The following is a 23,913-nucleotide window of genomic DNA, read 5'->3' on the forward strand; positions in this document are numbered from 1 at the left end:
GCAGCACCGTTTGCCGAATGGGACTTTTGGCGGGCTCAGCAGGGCAGAGACAGCCTGGACAATTCCTATTGGCTTTTGAAAGCCAATAGAATTAGACTCTATTGAAGAGAGTCTGTTCTATTGGCTTTCAAAAGTCAATAGAATAAAAGGGAGTAGCGCAGCTAAGGAAAAGGGGGGAAAAAATGGCGGACTGCGTTGTTTGGTGACCCCCGTGAAATGGTCGTTCGACCCCAAATGGGGTCCCTCCCCACAGGTTGAGAACCACTGCACTAGACCCTTTGACTTGATAAGCCTGGCCATGGCTTACGATGATTACAGTGGTGCCTTTGGAGAGGCTCCCAGAGTGAGATCTCCATGGAGGGCAACTGGCAGCCTTTGAAGCCATCTCAGAAAGTATCTCAGGACCCATCCTCCCCACCGACAGTTGGCTGTGGGTCCTGGAAGGCTTTGTTTCCAAATCCTCAATCCTTGCATGTCTATGGAGCTTCTCAGTCATCTTGGTCACGGTCCTCTCAAAGGTGCTTCGTGCAATAAGGTGTAATAAGATTGTGTGTTTGTTGGCACTGTGAATTGTGTCCGGTGTGTGTGTGTGTGTGTGTGCACGAAGGGAGGCTTAGCCAATCTCATTGTACGCATGTTGTACTTTGACAATAAAGGCTGATTTGATTTGACTTAAAAGGAAGAATTTTTGCTTCTTAACCAAGAAGCTTCATCTGTCCTTGCACTTCCTCTTCTCTCTCTCTCTCTCTCTCTCTCTCAGGCACACACACACACTCTTCTGACAACTTTCACCCCGTGGGAGTTGGGACCACTTCCTGTTCTTGCCTGATGCCTCATGGAAAACCAGCTTCTTGCTTTGATCAGACAGCTTGGGAGGAACCAGAGCTGTGAATCTGGAGCCCTGGTCAGGCCAGCCAGACCGTTGCTTGGAAGCTCCTAAGCAGGTTGGTGGTGGAACTAGTTTCTTGGGTAAAGAAGGAACGTTTTCTGGGATGTTGAGATGGGGCAGGGGGAAGGAGAGCACCTCTGCTGACATGGATGCTGAATTGGGATCAAACTGACCTGCTGAAGTAGGAATGGATTACATCTTTAGATTTCTGAGGAAGGTGGAAATCTTTCTGGCTGGAACAGTTCTCATAAGAGCACTTGGAGCATTGGTGGGTGAGGTTGGCAGTTCAGTTATTGTGCCTGAATCTGCCACATCAGAATGCCTCCCAGAGAGATGGGTAAGCCATTGGATCACCTGTGGGGCATATGCCTTTCTCCTCCATCCTGCCCCTGGAAACAATGGAGGTTAGCATTAGGAACTGAAATTTTTAGCTGGAAGCTAAGAATGCAAAGCATTTTTTTGGGGGGGGGGGATTGGAATGTCCTCTGGTTGGAGGTGATGGGGGGAGGTCATGCGGTTTCTCAACAGACAGGAAATCTCAGGCAAACGAAATAAAGTCCTGCTGGATCAATGGAGCAAGACCTAAGAAGAGCAACAAAGATGATTAGGGGACTGGAGGCTAAAACATATAAGGAACGGTTGCTAGAATTGGGTATGTCTAGTTTAACGAAGAGAAGGACAAGGGGGGACAGGATAGCAATATTCCAATATATCAGGGGCTGCCATAAAGAAGAGGGAATTAAGCTATTTTCCAAAGCACCTGAAGGCAGGACAAGAAGCAACGGGTGGAAACTAATCAAGGAGAGAAGCAACCTAGAACTAAGGAGAAACTTCCTGACACTGAGAACAATTAATCAGTGGAACAGCCTGCCTCCAGAAACAGTAAATGCTCCAACACTGGAAGTTTTTAAGAAGAGACTGGACAGCCATTTGTCCAAAAATGGTGTAGGGTTTCCTGCCTGAGCACGGGGTTGGACTAGATGACCTCCAAGGTCCCTTCCAACTTTACTATTATTATTATTATAACTAGATACCAGCAGATGGAAGGTGCTGGAGCTATGGAGACATACCAGCGAGAAGCCGCTGGTTGTCTGGGAAGAGAATTGGGAGGGACCAGCAGAGTCCCAACCATTAAGCAGGAAGGTCCAAGAGAAACTGCTTTCTCCCCCTAAAAGTCACGAACCCTCACTGGGGCTTCTTCCCACCCCATGGATCACTCCATCAATGAGATACGGTCGGTCCGAACTCTTTATTAGCATTTTATCCAACTCGGAAGTGAGTTGTTTTGAAAAGCACTTGGGTTATGATCATAGCCTTCTTTTTAATGTATAATAATAGTAGTAGTAGTAGTAAAGTTGGAAGGGACCTTGGAGGTCATCTAGTCCAACCCCCTGCTGAGGCAGGAAACCCTACACCATTTTGGACAAATGGCTGCCCAGTGTCTTCTTAAAAACTTCCAGTGTTGGAGCATCCACCGCTTCTGGAGGCAGGTTGTTCCACTGGTTAATTGTTCTCACTGTCAGGAAGTTTCTCCTGAGTTCTAGGTTGCTTCTCTCCTTGGTTAATTTCCACCCTTTGCTTCTCGTCCTGCCTTCAGGCGCTTTGGAGAATAGCTTCTTTATTGCTGTTTATTTTTGTGGTTGCTCATCAATATTGATCTGTGTATGTTTTTCAAACTCCGTTTTTCAAGGAGTTAACGTTACACGAAGAATGTTCTCTAATCTTGGGCGATCTTGTGAGTCACTGAGCAGCATTTGATTCTGGCAGGTAACACATCTAATCCAACCACACATTTAAATCATTAACAGAATAATAGAATTGGAAGGGACCTTGTTGGTCATCTAGTCCAACCTCCCCCCAAGCAGGAGACCCTACACCATTTCTGACAGATGACAGTCCACTCTCTTCTTGAAAGCTTCCAGTGATGAAGTTCCCACAACATCTGAAGGCAACTCCATCGGTGGATTGTTTTCACTATCAGAAAATTCCTCCTTATTTCCAAGTTGAATCTCTCCTTGTTCAGTTTCCATCCGTTGTTCCTTGTCTGGTCTTCAGGTGCTTTGGAAAACAGGTTGACCCTCTCCTCTCTGTGACAGCCCCTCAAATGTTGGGACGCTGCTATCATGTCTCCCCTGGTCCTTCTCTTCTCTAGACTAAATAATTAAATAACTAAATAATCCACCCAATAACTAGGACATGCAGGATTGAACCCCGCTTGCCACCGACAGCTCCACCGCCATCCTGGATGTGTGGTTGCATGTCACATTGCTGTGTTGACTTCTGAATCCTGCCCACACCAGAAGCAAACATGCTGCTAATGGTAGTACATCTCTGTCCCGCATCTTCTGTGGTTCCACTTGCGTGGGCCACCTTTTAAGCCCTTGTAATAGTAGTAAAGTTGGAAGGGACCTTGGAGGTCATCTAGTCCAACCCCCTGCTCAGGCGGGAAACCCTACACCGTTTCGGACAAATGGCTGTCTAGTTTCTTCTTTAAAACTTCCAGTGTTGGAGCATTCACCGTTTCTGGAGGCAGGTTGTTCCACTGATTAATTGTTCTCACTGTCAGGAAGTTTCTCCTTAGTTCTAGGTTGCTTCTCTCCTTGATGAGTTTCCATCCGTCGCTTCTTGTCCTGCCTTCAGGCGCTTTGGAGAATAGCTTAATTCCCTCTTCTTTATGGCAGCCCCTGAGATATTGGAATACTGCTGTCATGTCCCCCCTTGTCCTTCTCTTCGTTATTCTCTTCGTATTCTGAGAGTGGCTGAGTCCCCCTCAGCCTTACATTATTATTATTATTTTAATATTTTTTATTTTTTTATTTTCCCAAACTCTCCCCCATACATATACCGTGATATTTATCAGATGTTAACATACGTTCTTTTTACATTCATATATAAGATACTTTTAATAAAATGAAATAAATACGTACACGGGACTTTTGGTGCTGCTCGCCCATTTCCCCTTTCACTGTATCCACACTCCTTCTTCTCTACTTTCTTTCTCCCTTTCTTCTCTTCCCTACTTCCCTCTTCTTCCTCTCCTCTTCTCTTTCCTTCACCACTTCTCCCCACTTCTCCAACCTTCCTACTTCCTTCTCCCCTCCTTCACTCTTTTCTCTTTCCTCTCCTTTCTTCCCTCTCCTCCCTCTTCAGATACAATTCAAGCCTTACATTATAATGCATCCATCCTGGTCCCCCATCTCAGGCTAGCCCTCTCTTCTCTGCCCCCTCACTAAATATCTCCCAGGGCCACATCCTTTCCTACCACTGGAGACAGTCCAGCCCTCCAACGGTTTGATGGTGCCCTGTAAGCAGAAGGTCTACTTCCCTGTTTGCCTGTTTCTCAATGACTTTTCAGAATGACTTCAGGGCGTCCTTTCCAGGACGGCCAAATAGGATATTGAGCAACCGACCAAGAACATTTCAAGAAAACAGCTTTTGTTTTCTTTTTGAAAAAAAAATATATATCGGAACAACGTCCATGAAATGCAGAAATTCAGATGCTGAATTCCTAGTTCCTAGTCCTAAATATGAGGAAAGACTTTAAGGGCAGTTTGAAAGGAGCTGAAAACCAGCAAATGCTCTTTATTTCCCCCCCCCCCCAAGCTGGCTGAAGCCAAGGGAAGCAAGCAGCCACTGGGGGAGGTTGGGCCAGCCCCCCCTCTCAGCACTAGGAAGAAAGTGGCCAGGGGGAAAATAAAACATCAGACAAATTTTGCCCCCAAATGGCAGGGAATTGTCCAGATAAGGGCCTGGAGTCGGAGCTGCCCCAAATGCCGGGAAGCACCAGCAAGGCCAACTTCCCTTTAAACATTATTTTTAATGTTTAAAAAAAGATGTTGTAAAAAAGAGGTTGAGACTCTGGAAAGAGGACAGAGAAGAGCAACAAAGAGGATCAGGGGACTGGAGGCTAAAACATATAAGGAATGATTGCTAGAATTGGGTAGGTCTAGTTTAACGAAGGGAAGGACGAGGGGGGACATGATAGCAGTGTTCCAGTATCTCAGGGGCTGCCTTAAAGAAGAGGGAGTCAAGCTATTTTCCAAGGCGCCTGAAGACAGTATAAGAAGCAACAGATGAAAACTAACCAAAGAGAAGCAACCTAGCAGGGGGTTGGAGGTTGGACTAGATGACCTCCAAGGCCCCTTCCAACTTTATTATTATTATTGTTGTTGTTGTTATTATTATTATTATTATTATTATTAAATGTTGTTGATTTTTTTTCCTTCTGGGTTCCTCATTGCTCTCTGAGCTCGGTTGTTTTCTTGCAGACGTTTCATTACGCAACTAGGTAATCACATCAGTGCAAGGTATTCTCTTTGCTTAATTCCACTGTCGCAGTTTAATTTGATAGCCCCCCCAAGGTCTTATATTATTTCACTAGATATATTCCCTAGCCCTCAGTTGTTGAAGGAAGCAGCGTATTTATGGGTGTCCCATCCCAAACCTCAGTGGATAAGCTATGTTAGGTCTGTGGGGGTGGAATGCAGCCAAAATCCAGGTGTTATTTGAGAAGTTTGCAGCCCCTGAGAAAGGGATGCAGGGATTTCTTCAGAAGAAGACCAACATCTGTGAGACACAAAGGAATCGCTTTCTCGGATGACTGGTTTCAATGCCAATTACTCATTGAGTAAGTGAGTCAGAGAAACAACAAGGGAGAAAACGGGCTGAAGAAACAAGGACTTCCCCCCCCCTTTGCCTTCCTCTTCTCAGTGACTCAGCCTAAAACAATGGGTGTCAGAGGGAGTACTTTTGTCAGGCTGTGGAAAATTTCCTTTACACCCACTTTGCATTCCCTCTGTTGGGAGATTCATCTAATCTCTGATCAAAGAGCAAGTGGCAGCCTTAGCCCAGCTTCAGGTTATGCGCCAGTTGCGCCTGTTCCTAAATTGGGAACTTGTAGCCATCCCCCAGACTGGAGTGCGATAATGCATTCTACCTGGGGCTGCTGTAGGAGATGACCAGGCTGTGCTTGAGGGAGGAGTCCAATGGGTCATCAATCAATCAATCCATCAGAATAGAGCTGGAAGGGACCTTGGAGGTCTTCTAGTCCAGCCCCCTGCTCAAGCAGGAGACCCTATACCAAGGGTAGGCAACCTTGGCTCTTTTATGACTCGTGGACTTCAACTCCCAGAATTCTTGAGCCAGCCGTGCTGAGGGGAGAAGTTTCCAAGCTGAGCCATGCTGGCTCAGGAATTCTGGGAGTTGAAGTCCACAAGTCATAAAAGAGCCAAGGTTGCCTACCCCTGCCCTATACCATTCCAGACAAGCGGCTGTCCAGTCTCTTCTTAAAAGCCTCCAGGGATGGAGCGCCCACGATTTCTGGTGGCAAGCTGTTCCACTGGTTAATTGTCTTCACTGTTGGGAAGTTTCTCCTTGATTTGAGGTTGCTTCTCTCCTTGATTAGCTTCCATCCGTTGTTTCTTTTCTTCCCGTCTGGTGCTTTGGAAAATAAATGTCAGAATCTCTAGTAATCGAGTATGGAAAACCCCATTTCTGCCCTCTCTGGATTCTGTCATACGATGAAGGGGAAGGGGGATGAATAAAGGGGTTTTATGGCCCTTCAGTACAACTTCAAAGGAATTGAATGTGGATATCACCAAAAGAACTAAAGCATAACAATGGGGCCATCAGCTTTCATCTACTCCCCTCTGAAGTCTCCCTTCCGCCGGCAGTGAGGAAAAAGGGAGTGGAAATGTAACGCCTGGGATTGTCACTGGAAGGATGGTGGGGTGGGGTGGAGTAGCTCCATTCCAGTTAAAGTTCAGAAAACCCCTCAAGACCTGGCTTGGGGGGTCCTGGGGAACCGATGACCATTTCAGTTGGCTCCCCTATTGTCAAAGATGTATGGATCCTATACTCCTCTCTGCATTTGTGGCTTACATATTTTAACGTTTTTAAATTTTTATAGCAAATGTCTATTTTTTTTTTTTTGCAATGACAATGTTTACAATAATTGCTTTTAGATTACTTTTATCTGAATGTTGAATGCTGCTGAGGGTCACTTCTGGCCAGACGGGCAGATATATAAATCTGAGAAATCAGTTACCAATTTTAGTCACACCTGTGCTAATGCCAAGAACCAAACCAATCACCTACAGCAGTGTTTTGGTGATTCTATTTATAACATTGGAGCTCTGTAATCTGGAGATTAGATTAATGCAAACCAAATTTCTGTTATTCACAGGAAGTACAGCTGATGTCCTAACATACACTGGAGATAGATAGATAGATAGATAGATAGATAGATAGATAGATAGATAGATAGATAGATAGATATACACATACATACATACATACACACACACACACACACACACACACACACACACACACACACACATATATATATATTATTAAGAATATTAAAAACAAAACAGTGATTCCTGGATAGACTCATATTAAACAATAAAATATACGATTTTATTAAACAATAGAATATACGAACACCAGGCAGTTATAAAACTATAAAAAGTTCTCCTCCAGCTCTACATAACATAAACACAGACAGTGCACATCTAATTACGTGGAATTAAGGAGTCCCCCCGACTTACAGTTATGCAAAGAAGGGAGGAAGAGCTGGGGTACCAGCACAAGTAAGGAAAGTGAGGAAATTACAGCTTGCAACACAGAAACTACGATCAAAACGCAGGTGGATTGGCTGGGACCCATGACGAGGTCAAGAAGCCGGGCGCAAAGAATGCCACACTTACAAATAGCTTCTCCCATTGACTGGAGACTACCCTGATGATGCTGGCAGATGCCAGCGAAAGCTTGGTTTTATTAAAACTTTTTATAGTTTTATAACTTCCTGGTGTTCGTATATTTTATTGTTTAATATAGATAGATAGATAGATAGATAGATAGATAGATAGATAGATAGATAGATAGAGACAGACAGACAGACAGACAGACAGACAGAAAAAGGGGAGAGAGAGAAGAAAAGAGAGAGAAAGGAGAAGAGAGAGAAGGAGAGACTTGGGGAAGAAAGAGGGAGGGAGGAGGGAGGGAGGGAAGTAGGGAGGAAAGGAAGGAAGGAAATGAGAATGGGAGGGGGGAGGGAGGAAAGGGGGGAGGGAGGAAGGAAGGAAGGAAAGGTGTTCACAAAGATGCTATAATTCTGCTAATGTCCCGTCCCGTTTGCTTTCCAGGTGAAGACACCTCCCTCCTGCATTTTCCGAGAAGTTCCTGAATCCACGCTCGACTTTTCTGTCTCCACTATGTCGGATCCAGAGGATGAGGATGGCGAAACTTGTTGGAACAACCTGGAAAGCTTCCGCGTGAAGTTGATTTCGGTGATCGACCCTTCCAGAATAACGCCTTACCTGCGGCAGTGCCGAATCATCAACCACGATGACGAGGAGCAGGTCCTAAATGATCCCAGCCTGGTACTCCGGAAAAGGAAAACAGGTATCCACTGATCCACTTGGAAAGAAATCTGAGCTTGCATAAAATATCAAACCAGAAGCTTCCAGGATGGCATTTAGCCAGCACCCTTTTTAAGAATCAGAAGCAAAAGGAGCGAGACAACAACAACAATAATAATAATAATAAAGTTGGAAGGGACCTTGGAGGTCATCTAGTCCAACCCCTGCTCAGGCAGGAAACCCTATTCCATTTCGGACAAATGGCTGTCCAGTCTCTTCTTAAAAACTTCCAGTGTTGGAGCCTTCACCGCTTCTGGAGGCAGGTGGTTCCACTGATTAATTGTTCTCATTGTCAGGAAGTTTCTCCTTAGTTCTAGGTTGTTTCTCTCCTTGATGAGTTTCCATCCGTTGCTTCTTGTCCTGTCCTCAGGCGCTTTGGAGAATAGCTTGACTCCCTCTTCTTTGAGGCAGCCCCTGAGATATTGGAACACTGCTATCATGTCCCCTTTGTCCTTCTTTTCATTAAACTAGTCATACCCAATTTCAGCAACCGTTTTAGCCTCCAGTCCCCTAATCATCTTTGTTGTTCTTCTCTGCACTCTTTCTAGAATCTCAGCATCTTTTTTACATCGTGGTGACCAAAACTGGATGCAGTATTCCAAGTGTGGCCTTACCAAAAGGACATTAATACTTCACGTGATCTTGATTCTCTCCCTCTGTTAATGCAGCCCAGCACTGTGTTGGCCTTTTTTGGCAGCTGCAGCACACGGCTGGCTCCTACTTAAGGGATTGTCCACTAGGACTCCGAGGTCCCCCTCACAGTTACTTCTGTTCGTCTCTGCAGGGCTGCTTCTAGACCTGCTCCAGAGGACGGGCAAAAAGGGGTTTGTGGCTTTCCTGGAGAGTCTGGAGTTGTACTACCCGCATCTCTACAAGAAAATAACCGGCAACGACCCCACCCGGGTCTTCTCCATGATAATAGGTAATGTTTTGCTCTGGTAGCTTTCCTGAGCTCTTCCGGTGACATCGTAAGTCCATCTTTGGTTGACTGAATCAAGACGTCAGCAACGGGGGTGTCTGAGCTACTGAAACTTGGTCTACCCCTGTGGTGTTCTCCAAGTCCCCGTCTTGCTCTTACCCACCTGGGTTCCTCTGCTCTGCAGACACGGCAGGAGAATCTGGCCTGACGGAGCTGCTGATGAGTGAGATCTCGAAGCTGCAGGCAGCCATCCGGGAAGAGAGGCAGAAGGTCCAGGAGCTGAACGCGGCCCTCAGCACCAAGGAGGACACCATCAAGGAGATGAGGGTGAGGGACAGCGTCCTGCGCAAGTACCAGGAGCGGGCACACAAGGTGAAGGAGGAGAGAGACGCCCTCAGCAGGGAACTGATGCTGTGCCGGGAGGAGAACTACAAGATGGCCATGAACTACGCCAAGCAGAGCGAGGAGAAGAACGTGGCCTTGATGAAGAACCGGGACCTGCAGCTGGAGGTAGGACGCTTTGTTGCTGCTCCTTGCTTCTCTTGGGCAACAGGAAGCAGAACAGGCCAGGTGTAAGGACCCACCTCACTTTACACCAGTGGTTCTCCACCTGTGGGTCGGGACCCCATTTGGGGTCGAACGACCATTTCACGGGGGTCGCCAAACAACGCAGTCCGCCATTTCCTCCCCCTTTTCCTTAGCTGTGCTACTCCCTTTTATTCTATTGGCTTTTGAAAGCCAATAGAATAGACTCTCTTGAATAGAGTCTAATTCTATTGGCTTTCAAAAGCCAGTAGGAATTGTCCAGGCTGTCTCTGCCCTGCTGAGCCCGCCAAAAGTCCCCTTCTGCAAACGGTGCTGCACCGGTTGAGTAGTCCTGGACTTACGACCGGTTGAGTAGTCCTGGACTTACGACCGGTTGGGGGTCGTGGCATTAAAAAGGTTGAGAACCACTGCTTTACATCTTAAGAAGACAGAACTCTTGGAATATCTCTTTCAACAGGCATCTTTATTAAGAGAAGATGGTTGCAGCGTTCTAGACAGGATCTGAGGGATGAACCCCTACCATTCAATGTTTTAAGTGTTCCCAAGCAGCCCCCACCCCACCGTCCTTCCGGGTGACGATCACTCATCCTCTCTTTTCCCAGATCCCAGGCGTTCCATTGTTCCACCCCTTTTTCCTCACTGCCGGCTAAAGGGAGACTTCAGAGAGAAAGTAGATGAAAGGCGATGGCCATATTGTTATGGTCAGTCCTCTTGATGAGAATCAACATCCAGTCACTTTGTAGTTTAAATGAAGGAAGTGAGAGTCATAAAACCCCCTTGCTTCCTCCTCCCCTTTTGTAGTATGACAGAATCCACAGAGAGTTAGAAATGGGGTTTTTTTCAAAGTAGGTAGCTAGAAATGAAATATAATTGGATTCTGACACCGGGGATGGGGGGGGGATTAGAACTGATGAGGACTTAAACTGAGAATGCCTGAATTTCCATGCCAACTCTGCTGTGAAGATACCATTAGCTTACACTACCCATTTAACCAGGCCGATTTAAAACCTGGTCCCACATTTCCACGCATTTGATTATTTTCATGTTACTGTGCCTTTTGTGGCTTACGCTATCTTGGAGGGTCTAATGGCAACTCACCGTGGCCACCTTGCCACAGCCAAATTGCCATGGCCAACTCATTGCAGCCAACTCGCCACGGGACAACTGGCTGTGAGAGAAAAGTTATGGTAATATCAAAAAATTAAAAAGAAAAAAAAAAGAAATTAAGAACAAAGATGATTAAAGGTATGAAGACGGTTGCAGGATTTGGGAATGGGCAGTCTAGAGAAAAGAAGGACTAGGGGGGACAGGATAGCAGCATTCCAGTATCTGAGGGGCTGCCACAAGGAGGGGGGGGGGTTCAAATTATTCTCCAAAGCGCCTGAAGGCAGGACAAGAAACAATGGATGGAAACTAATCAAGGAGAGAAGCAACTTGGAATTAAGGAGAAACTTCCTAACAGTGAGGACAATTAACCAGTGGAACCACAGTTGCCTCCAGAGGTTGAGGGTGCTCCATCACCGGAGGTTTTTAAGAAGAGACTGGACAGCCATTTTGTCTGAAATGGCATACAGTCTCCCGCTCGAGCAGGGGGTTGGACTAGATGACCTCCAAGGTCCCTTCCAGCTTTATTCTGATTGATTGATTGATTGATTAAAATAGTGGAATAGAATCATTAAAGAGAGAAAGCTAACGGAGGGACAAAATGACACGTGCGTGACAAAAATTAAAATATTTTTTAAAATTATTTTAAACAATTCAATTGAATGGTTGAATTCTCCTGCAGCAAGTTGCCCCATGGAGTGTTGCCCCAATCCTGTCTTAGGAAGCCCATCTCCCAAGTCAACAGGTGTCCGCATGATCTCTCTTCCCCCATTTTTTCCACCTTCTGGGCATCTCCTCCCCTTCTTGCCCCCCCCCCAAGATCGACTGCCTGCGGCACAGCCTGGTCAAGGCTGAAAATCACTGCAGCCTGGAGCGGAAGCACACGCTGAACCTGAAACAAGCCATGGAGCAGCGCCCCAGCCACGAGGCCGTGTGGGAAATCCAACGGGAGAAGGACCTGCTGTTGGCCAAGAACAAGGAGCTGGAGAGCACCCTGCAGGTCTCTGTTGGGTCAGGAAGGGGGAACCATTGGCAGAACAGGGTGGGAGAGGGTCCGCAAAGAAGGTCCGCCTTGGAGAAAACTGCAGGTGAAAGATTCAGAAGTTAAGGTTTCGATGGGATGCAGACTTGGATGGGAACTCTCTGGGAAAGTCTTAAGTTCTTGGACAGATCTGCAAAACAAGGAGGAATTAACTGAAATGGATCTCAGCACATAGGCAGCCTGTTTATTATTTATTTACCCCCACGACAGAGAACTCATAGAATCAGCTTATAAACAGCTTACCTAAAATTGCGATCTCTTTTATGTATAACTACTGGTGGCCGGATCAATATGGTTCGGTTTCTCTGAATGTAGCCAGGTTTTTGTCAGACTGTGATTTCACCATCCCTTGTGGCCTTTTTGAGTGGTAGCAGGGGCTGAAGACAAGGGCTGGGTTTCTACTTCTGACTGGGGCAGCGGTCCCCAACCTGTGGGCCACAGCCCTGTACCGGTCCGTGGCCTACTGCAACTGGGCCTCGTGAGTGGCTAGCTGGTGCGCAGAGGCGCACAACGCTGCTTGCATGAGCGTCGTGTGCATCGGGGCCTCACTCAACAAGTGTCACAGAGGCTTGTGGCCGCACTCACACGAGCATCAGCGGCATTCGGGGCCTTACTTGCACAAGCATCATGGGTGCTCTCAGCCCCACTCGCACGAGCAAGAGGTACCCATACACATGCATGTGCGTGCACGCTCCTGCCCTTCCCACAAAACCATCCCGTCTTTCCCTCCTCCCCCCAGGCCGCCAATCCGGAAAGGTTGGGGAACACGGGTCTGGGGAGTTTCCCTTTTGTTTGGTGTGTGTGTGTGTGTGCCTGTGTGTAGGAGTGAGGCACCTGCAGACTGAAATTATGCATTTCCTGAACTTTTGACATGCCCCAAAGCGCCACCGTCCCTGATCCACCCACCTCCTGCAAGGGGCAGGAAACCAGCTCATCCCTCCTATAGGCAATAAGGCAGTGGTGGCGAACCTGTGGCACGGGTGCCAGAGGCGGCACTCGGAGCCCTCTCTGTGGGCACACGTGCCGTTGCCCCAGCCTTGCCTCCCCCCACGACTCCCTCACCAGCAGTCCCCCTGGAGGAGAGTCACCCCCGAGCGTAGCCCATGCAGAGCAGCGCAGCCAAGGACATGGCAGCCAGGCAGCGTACACAAGACTCTGCCCTCACGCCCCATCGCGCACAGTTGATGCTGCGGGGCACGGGCAGAGGGCGTGGCCGCCATGGCGCGGCTGGGCGATCTGCGGCGGGCCCTGGAGGTGGTGAGTGGCCCTGCAGGGGTGAGGCAGGGAGTGGAGAGGGGGTGGGGCAAGTTTTTGAGCACTCGGTCTCTAAAAGGTTCGCCATCACTGCAATAAGGCGTCTCCCCAAGTGCACAACGGGGGGAGATGTGGAAGTAGGCCTAATCCGTGTATTTTCTTTCTTCTTAGGTCACCAAGAAAGGCAGCTCCGAGAAGGATGGGGTTCCGCTCCAGGCTCTCGAGACCGAGTGGAGGCGAGTGTTGAAGGAGCAACAGGAGCTGGTGAACACCACCTGCGATTTACGCCAAGCGCTCCAGAGGGCCGAAGATGGGCGGGAGAAGGTAAGCAGCCAGGCCAGCAAATCTAGCTATGGAAACTCTGCTCTGACTGAGACAATATCTAGAGCAGTGGTTCTCCACCTGTGGGTCGGGACCCCGTTTGGGGTCGAAGGACCATTTCACGGGGGTCGCCAAGCAACGCAGCCCGCCATTTTTTCTCCCCTTTTCCTTAGCTGTGCTACTCCCTTTTATTCTGTTGGCTTTTGAAAGCCAATAGAATAGACTCTCTTGAATAGAGTCTAATTCTATTGGCTTTCAAAAGCCAATAGGAATTGTCCAGGCTGTCTCTGCCCTGCTGAGCCCGCCAAAAGTCCCATTCTGCAAACGGTGCTGCACCAGTTGAGTAGTCCTCGACTTATGACCGGTTGAGTAATCCTCGACTTACGACCGGTTGGGGGTCGCAGCATTAAAAAGGTTGAGAACCACTGATCTAGAGATTCTGCAGTTGACTTACATTATATTATTTTTGACAGCTTGTAGGTGAGAAGGAGCTGCTGGAACTCCGATGCACGTCCTTGCAAAACGATAATCAAATTTACCAAAATCGTATCAAGGCTATTTTAAAACAGCTGGAAGAGGTGGCTGCTGAAAGAGATCAGGTAAGGATCACCCTTATTTTTCTCCAACCTGGTGCCCCCTGATGGGCTGGACTTCAACTCCCAGAATCCTCTGTTTTCTTCTCTTCTAACAAATATAGTACAGGGGATAACTTGCTCAATAGTAGTAACTGTGAGGGGGATCTCAGAGTCCAAGTGGACAATCCCTTAAATAGGAGCCAGCTGTGTGCTGCAGCTGCCAAAAAGGCCAACACAGTGCTGGGCTGCATTAACAGAGGGAGAGAATCAAGATCATGTGAAGGGTTAATACCACTTTACAAGGCCTTGGTAAGGCCACACTTGGAATACGGCATCCAGTTTTGGTCACCGTGATATAAAAAGGATATCGAGACTCTGGAAAGAGTACAGAGAAGAGCAACAAAGATCATTAGGGGACTGGAGGCTAAAATATATAAGGAGCGGTTGCTGGAATAGGGTATGTCCAGTTTAACGAAGAGAAAGACAAGGGGGGGGGGATATGAGAGCAGTGTTCCAATATCTCAGGGGCTGCCCCAAAGAAGAGGGAGTCAAGCGCCTGAGGGCAGGACAAGAAGCAACGGATGGAAACTAACCAAAGAGAAGCAACCTAGAACTAAGGAGAAACTTCCTGAAAGTTAGAACAATTAACCAGTGGAACCACCTGCCTCCAGAAGCGGTGAATGCTCTGACACTGGAAGTTTTTAAGAAGAGACTGGACAGAAATTTGTCTGAAATGGTATAGGATTACCTGCTGAGGAGGGGGTTGGACTTGATGACCTCCAAGGTCCCTTACAACTTTATTATTATTATTATTATTATTATTATTATTATTATTATTATTATTATTATTATTATTATTATTATTATTATTATGGATCATCGCATAGTCAGCCAGATGTTCAGACTGGATTTGGCATTTTGTCTACCTATCGAGTTCTTACCCAGGACCTGGGATAGGCAGATGTGGATGTTTGATGGTATTACAGATCTCGTCGCAGAATGGAAGCAGTTCCTAGTAAGGCCGCCTTTTGCAATTGACTAATAGCGAATTTGTCAATGCCAAATTAAATTGTTATTATTATTACTATTCTCCAAAAACCATTGAGTCTGATTAGAAATCATTATGAAAGAATAGTATGGTTTCAGCTTTTTAAGAGAAAGGGAAATTGTCAACCTTACAATTTCTCAACGTGTGATCTTCCCTACCTAGAATTCCCCCGCCCGCGTGGTCATTGTTGAGAATTCCGGGAATTAAAATGCACATCTGAAAGTGTCCCAAGGTTGGGAAAATGCTGAGATGAATGGGAAATTCTGCCCTCTGTTGACTGAGTATGGGTACTGAAATGGCAGAGCACTCCTTGGGAAAGGATAGTGAAGGCCGCCCTCTGCTGGCTGATATAGGGATACTGCAGTTTCCAAAGCAGAAGGAAGCTAGAGGGCTCTAGCTGGGGGAGGGAGAGGGTTTTTTTGGGGGGTGGGTTGGTATTGTAATTTTTTATAAAACTTTTTAATAATAATAATAATAATAAAATAACCGTAGAAAATGGCGGGGAAGGGAGGAAAGGCCGGTGGGCTTTGCTGGCAACTCTCTTTTTGCCTGGGCCTGTTGCTGCAGGCTCTCCTTTCCCAGGAGCAATGCCAGAAGCAGTACTCCCAAGGCCTGAGGGAGAAAGACAGCTACCGGAAGCAGATCCGGGAACTCGGGGAGCGTTGTGACGAACTGCAGCTTCAGCTCTTCCAGAAAGAGGGACGGCTGCTGAGTGCCGAAGCCCAGCTGAAACGGCTGTGCCGCCATCCCTCCGCCATGGTAGGTTGTCGGGGAAAGCGGTTTGTGTGAATGTTTATTCCTGGCCAGTTACGACGGGTGGGAGGGATGGGACCCAAGAGATGACGTGTGCCCCTTGCTGGCTCCTGCTATGGAAAGGCTACCAAACACTTTGCTGGGAGGTGGGCAGAGTGCTAGAACAGAACAGAACAGAGAAATGGAATAGAATAGAGAAATAGACTAGACTAGACTAGACTAGACTAGACTAGACTAGACTAGAATAGAATAGAATAGAATAGAATAGAATAGAATAGAATAGAGAAATGGAATAGAGTGGACTGGAGTGGAGTAGAGTGGAGTGGAATGGGGTGGAGTGGAGTGGAGTAGAGGAGTGGAGTGGAGTAGAGTAGAGTAAAATAGAATAGAGAAATGGAATGGAATGGAACAGAACAGAACAGAGAAATGGAATAGACTAGAGGAATAGACTAGACTAGACTAGACTAGACTAGACTCGAATAGAATAGAATAGAATAGAATAGAATAGAATAGAGAAATGGAATAGAGTGGAGTGGAGTGGAGTGGAATAGAGTAGAGTAGAGTAGAGCAAAATAGAATAGAGAAATGGAATGGAATGGAATAGAACAGAACAGAGAAATGGAATAGAATAGAGAAATAGAATACAGTAGACTAGACTAGACTAGACTGGACTGGAATGGAATGGAGTAGAGTAGAGTAGAGTAAAATAGAATAGAGAAATGGAATGGAATGGAATAGAATAGAACAAAACAGAACAGAGAAATGGAATAGAATAGAGAAATAGAATACAGTAGGCTAGACTGGACTGGAATGGACTAGAATGGAATGGAGTGGAATAGAGTAGAGTAGAGTAGGGTAGGGTAGGGTAGAGTAGAGTAGAGAAATGGAATGGAATAAAACAGAACAGAACAGAATAAAACAGAGTTTGAAGGGACTTTGTAGGTCATCTAGTCCAATATTCAGCCCAAGCAGGAGACCCTATATTATTTCTGATAGATGGCAGTCCATAATAAATATCTAGTATTATAATAAACAATGATAAATAAAAGATTGGTCAGGCATACAGTCTTCCTCCTATATGTCTCTTCCACCTCATCTGAGGATTCCTTCAGTGTTCTTCTTTTAAACTCTCTACTACCTTGGGTGTCATTCAAGGCCACAGTGATGCATCAACCAAGCAGGCATCTGACTAGTCCGTAGTTACTGGACAGCCATTTGTCTGGAATGGCATAAGGCCTCTTGCTTGAGCAGGGGGTTGGACTAGATGACCTCCAAGATCCCTTCCAGACCTATTTTTTCTATGTTCTAAGACTCAATCAGAGCGATTATATATTTTTTTTTCTGGGCATTCTGGGTATAGATATGTAAAGTCTTTCAGCACTTAAAGCTGTTTTTAACATCTTGCCAATTAACTTCTTGTTGTTTCAGACTTCGGATCTTGAAGAAAACTCATCCCGGAGCTCGCAAGAGGTGAGTTATGAATACCTGCTTCCCTGCCTTTACTACCCCGGCCCCCCATTTGGATAAAGCTTCAGATTCTTACACCCCCCAATCCCTGCTCTTATTATCTGGGGGGGGGGGCACATGAGAGAAGGAAGGGGAAACTGGAAGTGCTGTGATTCCTATCTGCTTACGTTGCAGAGACTGTATTTACACACCACACCACAACTTTTTACTAACTTCATCTTTTGTGGGTTGGCCCAATACGTACACCAATGATATATATATTTAGCCAAAGGGCTGGATTAGCGCTTTCTCCAAGTTTAAGAAGGACCAACCAATTGCATTGCAACTGGAAAAAAAAATCAAGCAATGTTGAGTTACATTGGGAATTCACTATATTTTTTAAATGATGAGAAGTAAAATGTCCATCTCTTCTGCACTAGTTGGATGGGCTTAAGTTCTGTGGCTTGGCAGCTCCTTAAAATGCAGGTCATTTTTATTTTAGAATTATTATACGAAACATCACTTTCTGCATTCCCTTAACAAGAAAAGAAAGTAATATTCTTTCAAAAATAGAGTATGTACTCATTCTTCACCCCTCTCTCCTCTTCTTGTCCAAAGCTGACTCCCCATGGAAATCCCGATGAAGATGGGAAAGGTGCCAAACCAAGTATGTTCCATCTGTGGCTAGCAATTTTTTCTTTCTTTCTTTCTTTCTTTCTTTCTTTCTTTCTTTCTTTCTTTCTTTCTTTCTTTCTTTCTTTCTTTCTTTCTTTCTTTCTTTCTTTTACTCTTTTCTTCCTTCCCTCCCTCCCTCAGTTGATCCTTCCTTCCTTCCCTCCCTTAGTCGCTCCTTCCTTCCTTTTTTCTTTCTTTCCTTCCTTCTTTCCCTCCCTCCCTGTCGCTCCTTCCTTCCTTCCTTCCTTCCTTCCTTCCTTCCTTCCTTCCTTCCTTCCTTCCTTCCTTCCTTCCTTCCTCTTTCTTTCTTTCTCTTTCTCGTGCTCTATAATTTAACAACAGGGAGGATTTTGATCCTGGATGTCCTACCGGTGGATCAGGAAAAATTACCATGTTCTGATGTTCATGTGTTCCAGAAACCCATTTAAATCAAGGATGTAGTTTGTTGATGAATGAGCAAAAAAAACAAACAAACCACTTTATGAATCTGCAGGTTTCTTCTTCTTCTTCTTCTTCTTCTTCTTCTTCTTCTTCTTCTTCTTCTTCTTCTTCTTCTTCTTCTTCTTCTTCTTCTTCTTCTTCTTCTTCTCCTCCTCCTCCTCCTCCTCCTCCTCCTCCTTCTTCTCCTCCTCCTCCTCCTCCTCCTCCTCCTCCTCCTCCTCCTCCCCCCTTCTTCTTCCTCTTCCTCTTCCCCTTCCTCTTCTTCTTCTTCTCCTCCTCCTCCTCCTTCCCTCCCTCCCTCCCTCCCTCCCTCTCTCCCTCTTCCTCTTCCTCTCCCTCTCTCTCTCCCTCTCTCTCCATTCAGGACCCCCAGCTTGGTGTGAATGGAACATTCATCTTCCTCACTTGATAGTCACTGATCTGAAACACTATAGGGTCTCCTGCTTGACCAGGGAATTGGACTAGAAGACCTCCAAGGTCCCTTCCAACTATGTTATTCTGTTATGAATGAACTATGAAGGGTAACTTTGAAGCGTCTGTCTCTCCATCCACCTCTCAGCCCATCACAAACCAAGCAGGGTACAAACGTATGCCAGGAGCTGAGTTTTCCTGCCATCTTCATGGCCTTGTCTTCATCTCAGGCAGTTTAAGGTCACAGTTGGTTCCAGTTGCTGTGGGCAGGATCCAGTACATTCCACCGTCAGTGGGGCTGCTGACATATTCCGTGGTGGTCCCGCTCGTTGCACGCAGTGGGTTCCCGATCCGTTTTCACTGCTTCTGCCCATCAGTGTTCTCAAGCTGAAATGTTTACTGCTGAATTATTTGTACTGGCCCAGCAACTCAACGCCCACAACTAGCAGTTCTCTTGAAAGATGGAGGGCATTCATGATCAGCCACTCCCGCCTGTTTCATCTCACCTCTACACCAGCGAATTGTCAGCCAAGCTTGTTTGGGGCACGAGTTTAGCCCTATTTCAGAACTCAGCTAGACCCATGTCCAGAAATAGGCCAACTGCCAGTTCCGGCATGTGGAGCACATTCCAAAATAAAGGAAATTGGTCTGGTCTTATGTACTGATTCTCTCCCCAACACTTTTGAACTAGACTGATATGCAAGGGGAGTATTTGCAGACCCCTTATCACAGTGGTTCTCAACCTGTGGGTGGGGACCCCATTTGGGATCGAACGACCATTTCACGGGGGTCGCCAAACAACGCAGTCCGCCATTTTTTTCCCCCTTTTTCCTTAGCTGTGCTACTCCCTTTTCTTCTATTGGCTTTTGAAAGCCAATAGAATAGACTCTCTTGAATAGAGTCTAATTCTATTGGCTTTCCAAAGCCAATAGGAATTGTCCAGGTTGTCTCTGCCCTGCTGAGCCCGCCAAAAGTCCCATTCTGCAAATGGTGCTGCACCAGTTGAGTAGTCCTCAACTTACGACCGGTTGAGTAGTCCTCGACTTACGACCGGTTGGGGGTCGCGGCATTAAAAAGGTTGAGAACCACTGCCTTAGTATGTGTTCCTGGCCAATCTGCAAACTTTTTTAGTATCCCATCTCTTCCTTATTTTCAGAAATTCAAAATTCACAATACTACAGTATAAGAGTCGAACGCTGAGCATCCTTTCCACACCCAAAGGTGCTGCAGTTTTCAGCTTCTCTTTAGCTGCTGAGAGCTTCCTAATTCTGTAGCTTTGTACTACTCAGGAGCCCATTTCTGCTCTTCTCCTCCAGGAAAGGGCCCAGCTGATGGAGACCTGCAAGAGAAAGGGCATCGGCGAATGAAGGACAGTTTTGAGCATTATCGCAGGTAAAGCTCCCCTGGCACTGGTGTAGAAAAAGCCCTTCCCATACAATTCAAGTCACTATAATACTACTTTATACTGTGTTAGTAATACTGTGTTTAGTAATTAGTAATACCGTGTTTCCCCGAAAATAAGGCCTATACCAAGGGTAAGCAACCTTGGCTCTTTTATAACTCGTGGACTTCAACTCCCAGAATTCCTGAGCCAGCCTGGCTCAGCTTGGAAACCTCTCCTTTTCCCCTCAGCATGGCTGGCTCAGGAATTCTGGGAGTTGAAGTCCACCAGTCATAAAAGAGCCAAGGTTGCCTCCCCCTGGCCTAGGCCGCTTTATGAGTTGTGGACTTCAACTCCCAGAATTCCTGAGCCAGCATGGCTCAGCTTGGAAACCTCTCCCTTTCCCCTCAGCATGGCTGACTCAGGAATTCTGGGAGTTGAAGTCCACCAGTCATAAAAGAGCCAAGGTTGCCTACCTAGGCCTAGGCTGCTTCATGACTCGTGGACTTCAATTCCCAGAATTCCTGAGCCAGCATGGCTCAGCTTGGAAACCTCTCCCTTTCCCCTCAGCATGGCTGGCTCAGGAATTCTGGGAGTTGAAGTCCACCAGTCATAAAGCGGCTGGTTTTAGATCAAAGAAGATAGAAAGGAAATATAACTGGATTCTGACATCATCCATGAGTGTTGGATGATCTCTGGCAGATAGACGCATTTGTGCTCCTTCCTCTAAACCAGGGGTGTCAAACTCAATTTCATTTGAGGGCCGCATCAGCATTGCGGTTGCTCTCAGGGGGCTGGGTGGCTGTGGCCAGGGTGGGTGCATCCTACTGGGTGGGCATGGATGGAGTGGGTATGGCCTACTGGGTGGGTGTAGCCAGCTCTACATCGTTCACGTCAAGGGTGCCTGTGGGGGCCTGGGCAGGAGTGGGATAGATCTGAGGGTCTCTGGCAGAAGGGGGGGGGGACCGGGGCAAGTGCTAAGGCATGGTCCACTGGAGGAGCCTCACTGCTCCTCTCAGGCCATGCCGGGGTGGTGGTTATGGATCTAAGACTGAATGCATTTCAGCATAGATGGCCACCACAAAATTGTACTTTGGCTCCCGGCTGGCCTGGGCCAGGCCCATTCCTTCACTGTTTCCAGGATGGTTTCGCGGGCCACATGAAACCACTTTGCGGGCTGCATCCCCAAGTCTTGTGTTTGACGTGTGCTCTAAACCCATTTGGAACCTGCCTTGCAGAAAGAGAGCTCTACGGAGAGTGCAGGAGAGCCGCTATCACGAAGCCTACTGGGAACATTCCTCAGGAAGTGACAACACCGACACGGAAGGTTCCTGACCTTGTCTGCTACCTGGAGAGAAAAGTGGAGACTTCAAGAAGCCTCAGTGGCTGTCGGGTACAGCCACCCCATCCCCCATCTGGAGACTTCACAATTACAGATTCTAGATTTTCTGTTTATTGGCCGTTGTTTCTTTTTTTTCTTTGGACTCCTTGTGCGTTTATGCGGTATGCCACCCAGAGTCACGCTGGCTCAGTTTGTCGGCTTTAATTACACATAGTCCTCGACTTGCGATCGGTTGCTTAGCGACAATGCCAGCTGTCCGTCTAGCACAGTGGTTCTCAACCTGTGGGTCGGGACACCATTTGGGGTCGAACGACCATTTCACGGGGGTGGCCAAACAACGCAGTCCGCCATTTTTTCCCCCTTTTCCTTAGCTGTGCTACTCCCTTTTATTCTATTGGCTTTTGAAAGCCAATAGAATAGACTCTCTTGAATAGAGTCTAATTCTATTGGCTTTCAAAAGCCAATAGGAATTGTCCAGGCTGTCTCTGCCCTGCTGAGCCCGCCAAGAGTCCCATTCTGCAAACGGTGCTGCACCAGTTGAGTAGTCCTTGACTTACGACCGGTTGGGGGTCGCGGCATTAAAAAGGTTGAGAACCACTGGTCTAGCAAATTCAAAATTGAGGAATCTTCACAGCTTTGAGGTGCCATTAAAAAAAAAAAACCCTTTATTGAATACACATCCCGGTACTGAAGAAGCAAAACCAACTCTAGTTTTCCTGTGTGAAAATCTGGTGAGTTAACAACAGCTTTCCATAACCCCCACCCACCAACTGTTCACATTGCCCAGTCAAACCTCTTTGGTTTGATACGGGAAAGGTCCACTTCTCCATCAGGCACTACTTTTGTAGTCTTGGTTCTCATGGTCCATGAACAGGTTCTTAGAATCCCATTTCTTTCCCACACTTGCTACCTCTCCCCCATTTGTATGGCAAGTTGATAGAAGTTAGCAGGCATCTTAGCAATTCATCCTTCACAGACAACCCAGTTGCTAAGTTACAGCCACTTTAGTATCCCCAGTCATTTCCACTACCACTGACCCAAAGGGATAGAATCAAGATCACGTGAAGTATTACTACCACTTTACAAGGCCTTGGTAAGGCCACACTTGGAATACTGCATCCAGTTTTGGTCACCACGATGGAAAAAAGATGTTGAGACTCTAGAAAGAGTGCAGAGAAGAGCAACAAAGATGATTAGGGGACTGGAGGCTAAAACATAAGGAAAGATTGCTAGAATTGGGTATGTCTAGTTTAATGAAGAGAAGGACGAGGGGGGACATGATAGCAGTGTTCCAATATCTCAGGGGCTGCCCCAAAGAAGAGGGAGTCAAGCTATTCTCCAAAGCCCCTGAAGGCAGGACAAGAAGCAACGGTGGAAACTGACCAAGGAGAGAAGCAACCTAGAACTAAGGAGAAACTTCCTGACAGTGAGAACAATTAACCAGTGGAACAACCTGCCTCCAGAAGCGGTGAATGCTCCAACACTGGAAGTTTTTAAGAAGAGACTGGACAGCCATTTGTCTGAAACGGTGTAGGGTTTCCTGCCTGAGCAGGGGGTTGGCCTAGATGACCTCCAAGGTCCCTTCCAACTTTCTTATTCTCATTATTAATACAAGTCAAGGAGAGTTTTATAATAGGGTATATAAAGAAACGGAAGAAATAAAAAAGGCTACGTGATAATGGCAGGTGATTCTACTATGGTAATGGATACAGGAATTGATAAATCTAATCCACCACCAGCGGAAATAAAAGTACAACAATACAGATTTAAGAACATTTATTAACAGATTAAAAGATCTTTGGAGAGAATGACATTGCAATCAAAAGGGTTTTATAAAATATATATATTTTAATAGACATCAACATTTTACAAGAATAGATTTGTAACATCGGAAAACGCGGGTCAGGAAAAGGCGACGTTGTGCTGTTTCTTCGCCAGGCGATTCCCACAAAGGGAGGCGGCTCCCCGCGCCGAGCAGACGCCGCGCCCTCCTCCCCAGGCTCCAACCGGGGCCTCCGAGGAAGGAGCCCGGGGCTCCGCGGGCAGAGCCGGCCTCCCTGCGCGGACCGCCTCGGCGTCGGGTCCGAGCGGAGCTCCGGTCTCCCCGCTCCGTCTGCCTGGAGGAGCCCCGGGGAGGGAGGGAGGGAGGGACGGGCCCGCCTGCCTGCCTGCCTTCCGCCCGGCCTCCCCGCCCGAGGCTGCCGAGGCCACTTTCCCCCCGCGGGGATCCCGCCCGCCTCAGCCGGAACAGGAGGCCCGGCCTGGCTCGCCTCCTTCCGAGGCGCCTCGGCAGACAGGCAGGGCCGGAGCACCAATCAGAGAAGGCAGGAGGCGCGCAGAAC

At 47.1% G+C, this 23,913-nt stretch overlaps 3 protein-coding genes across 4 annotated transcripts in view; 2 read left to right on the top strand and 1 right to left on the bottom strand.

The window, feature by feature from the left end:
- LOC120317510 (zinc finger protein 501-like) overlaps positions 1-23,913 on the bottom strand; it is a 661,069-nt gene that overhangs the window by 92,594 nt on the left and 544,562 nt on the right. The window lies entirely within an intron of this gene.
- Positions 1-23,913, top strand: part of LOC120317520 (gastrula zinc finger protein XlCGF26.1-like) — a 95,914-nt gene that overhangs the window by 68,217 nt on the left and 3,784 nt on the right. The gene's annotated exons all lie outside the window — the stretch shown is intronic.
- On the top strand, positions 150-21,684 carry CARD9 (caspase recruitment domain family member 9). 2 transcript variants are annotated; one of them, XM_039364187.1, is made up of 13 exons: positions 150-944; positions 2,580-2,656; positions 8,038-8,296; positions 9,098-9,235; positions 9,417-9,742; positions 11,703-11,882; positions 13,350-13,502; positions 13,973-14,098; positions 15,690-15,881; positions 17,304-17,345; positions 17,940-17,988; positions 20,165-20,240; positions 21,468-21,684. In XM_039364187.1, exons 3-13 carry the CDS (start codon positions 8,107-8,109, stop codon positions 21,562-21,564), a joined length of 1,569 nt encoding a protein of 522 aa, XP_039220121.1. In that variant the 5' UTR covers positions 150-944; positions 2,580-2,656; positions 8,038-8,106; the 3' UTR covers positions 21,565-21,684. The 2 variants fall into 2 exon arrangements, with proteins under 2 accessions (XP_039220121.1, XP_039220120.1); XM_039364186.1 differs by lacking the exon at positions 2,580-2,656 and having other exon boundaries at positions 150-518; positions 761-944.

Source organism: Crotalus tigris, unplaced genomic scaffold (genome assembly GCF_016545835.1).
Source record: "Crotalus tigris isolate CLP2741 ecotype Arizona unplaced genomic scaffold, ASM1654583v1 scf7180000019692.1526454, whole genome shotgun sequence".
NCBI classification, from domain to species: Eukaryota; Metazoa; Chordata; class Lepidosauria; order Squamata; family Viperidae; genus Crotalus; species Crotalus tigris.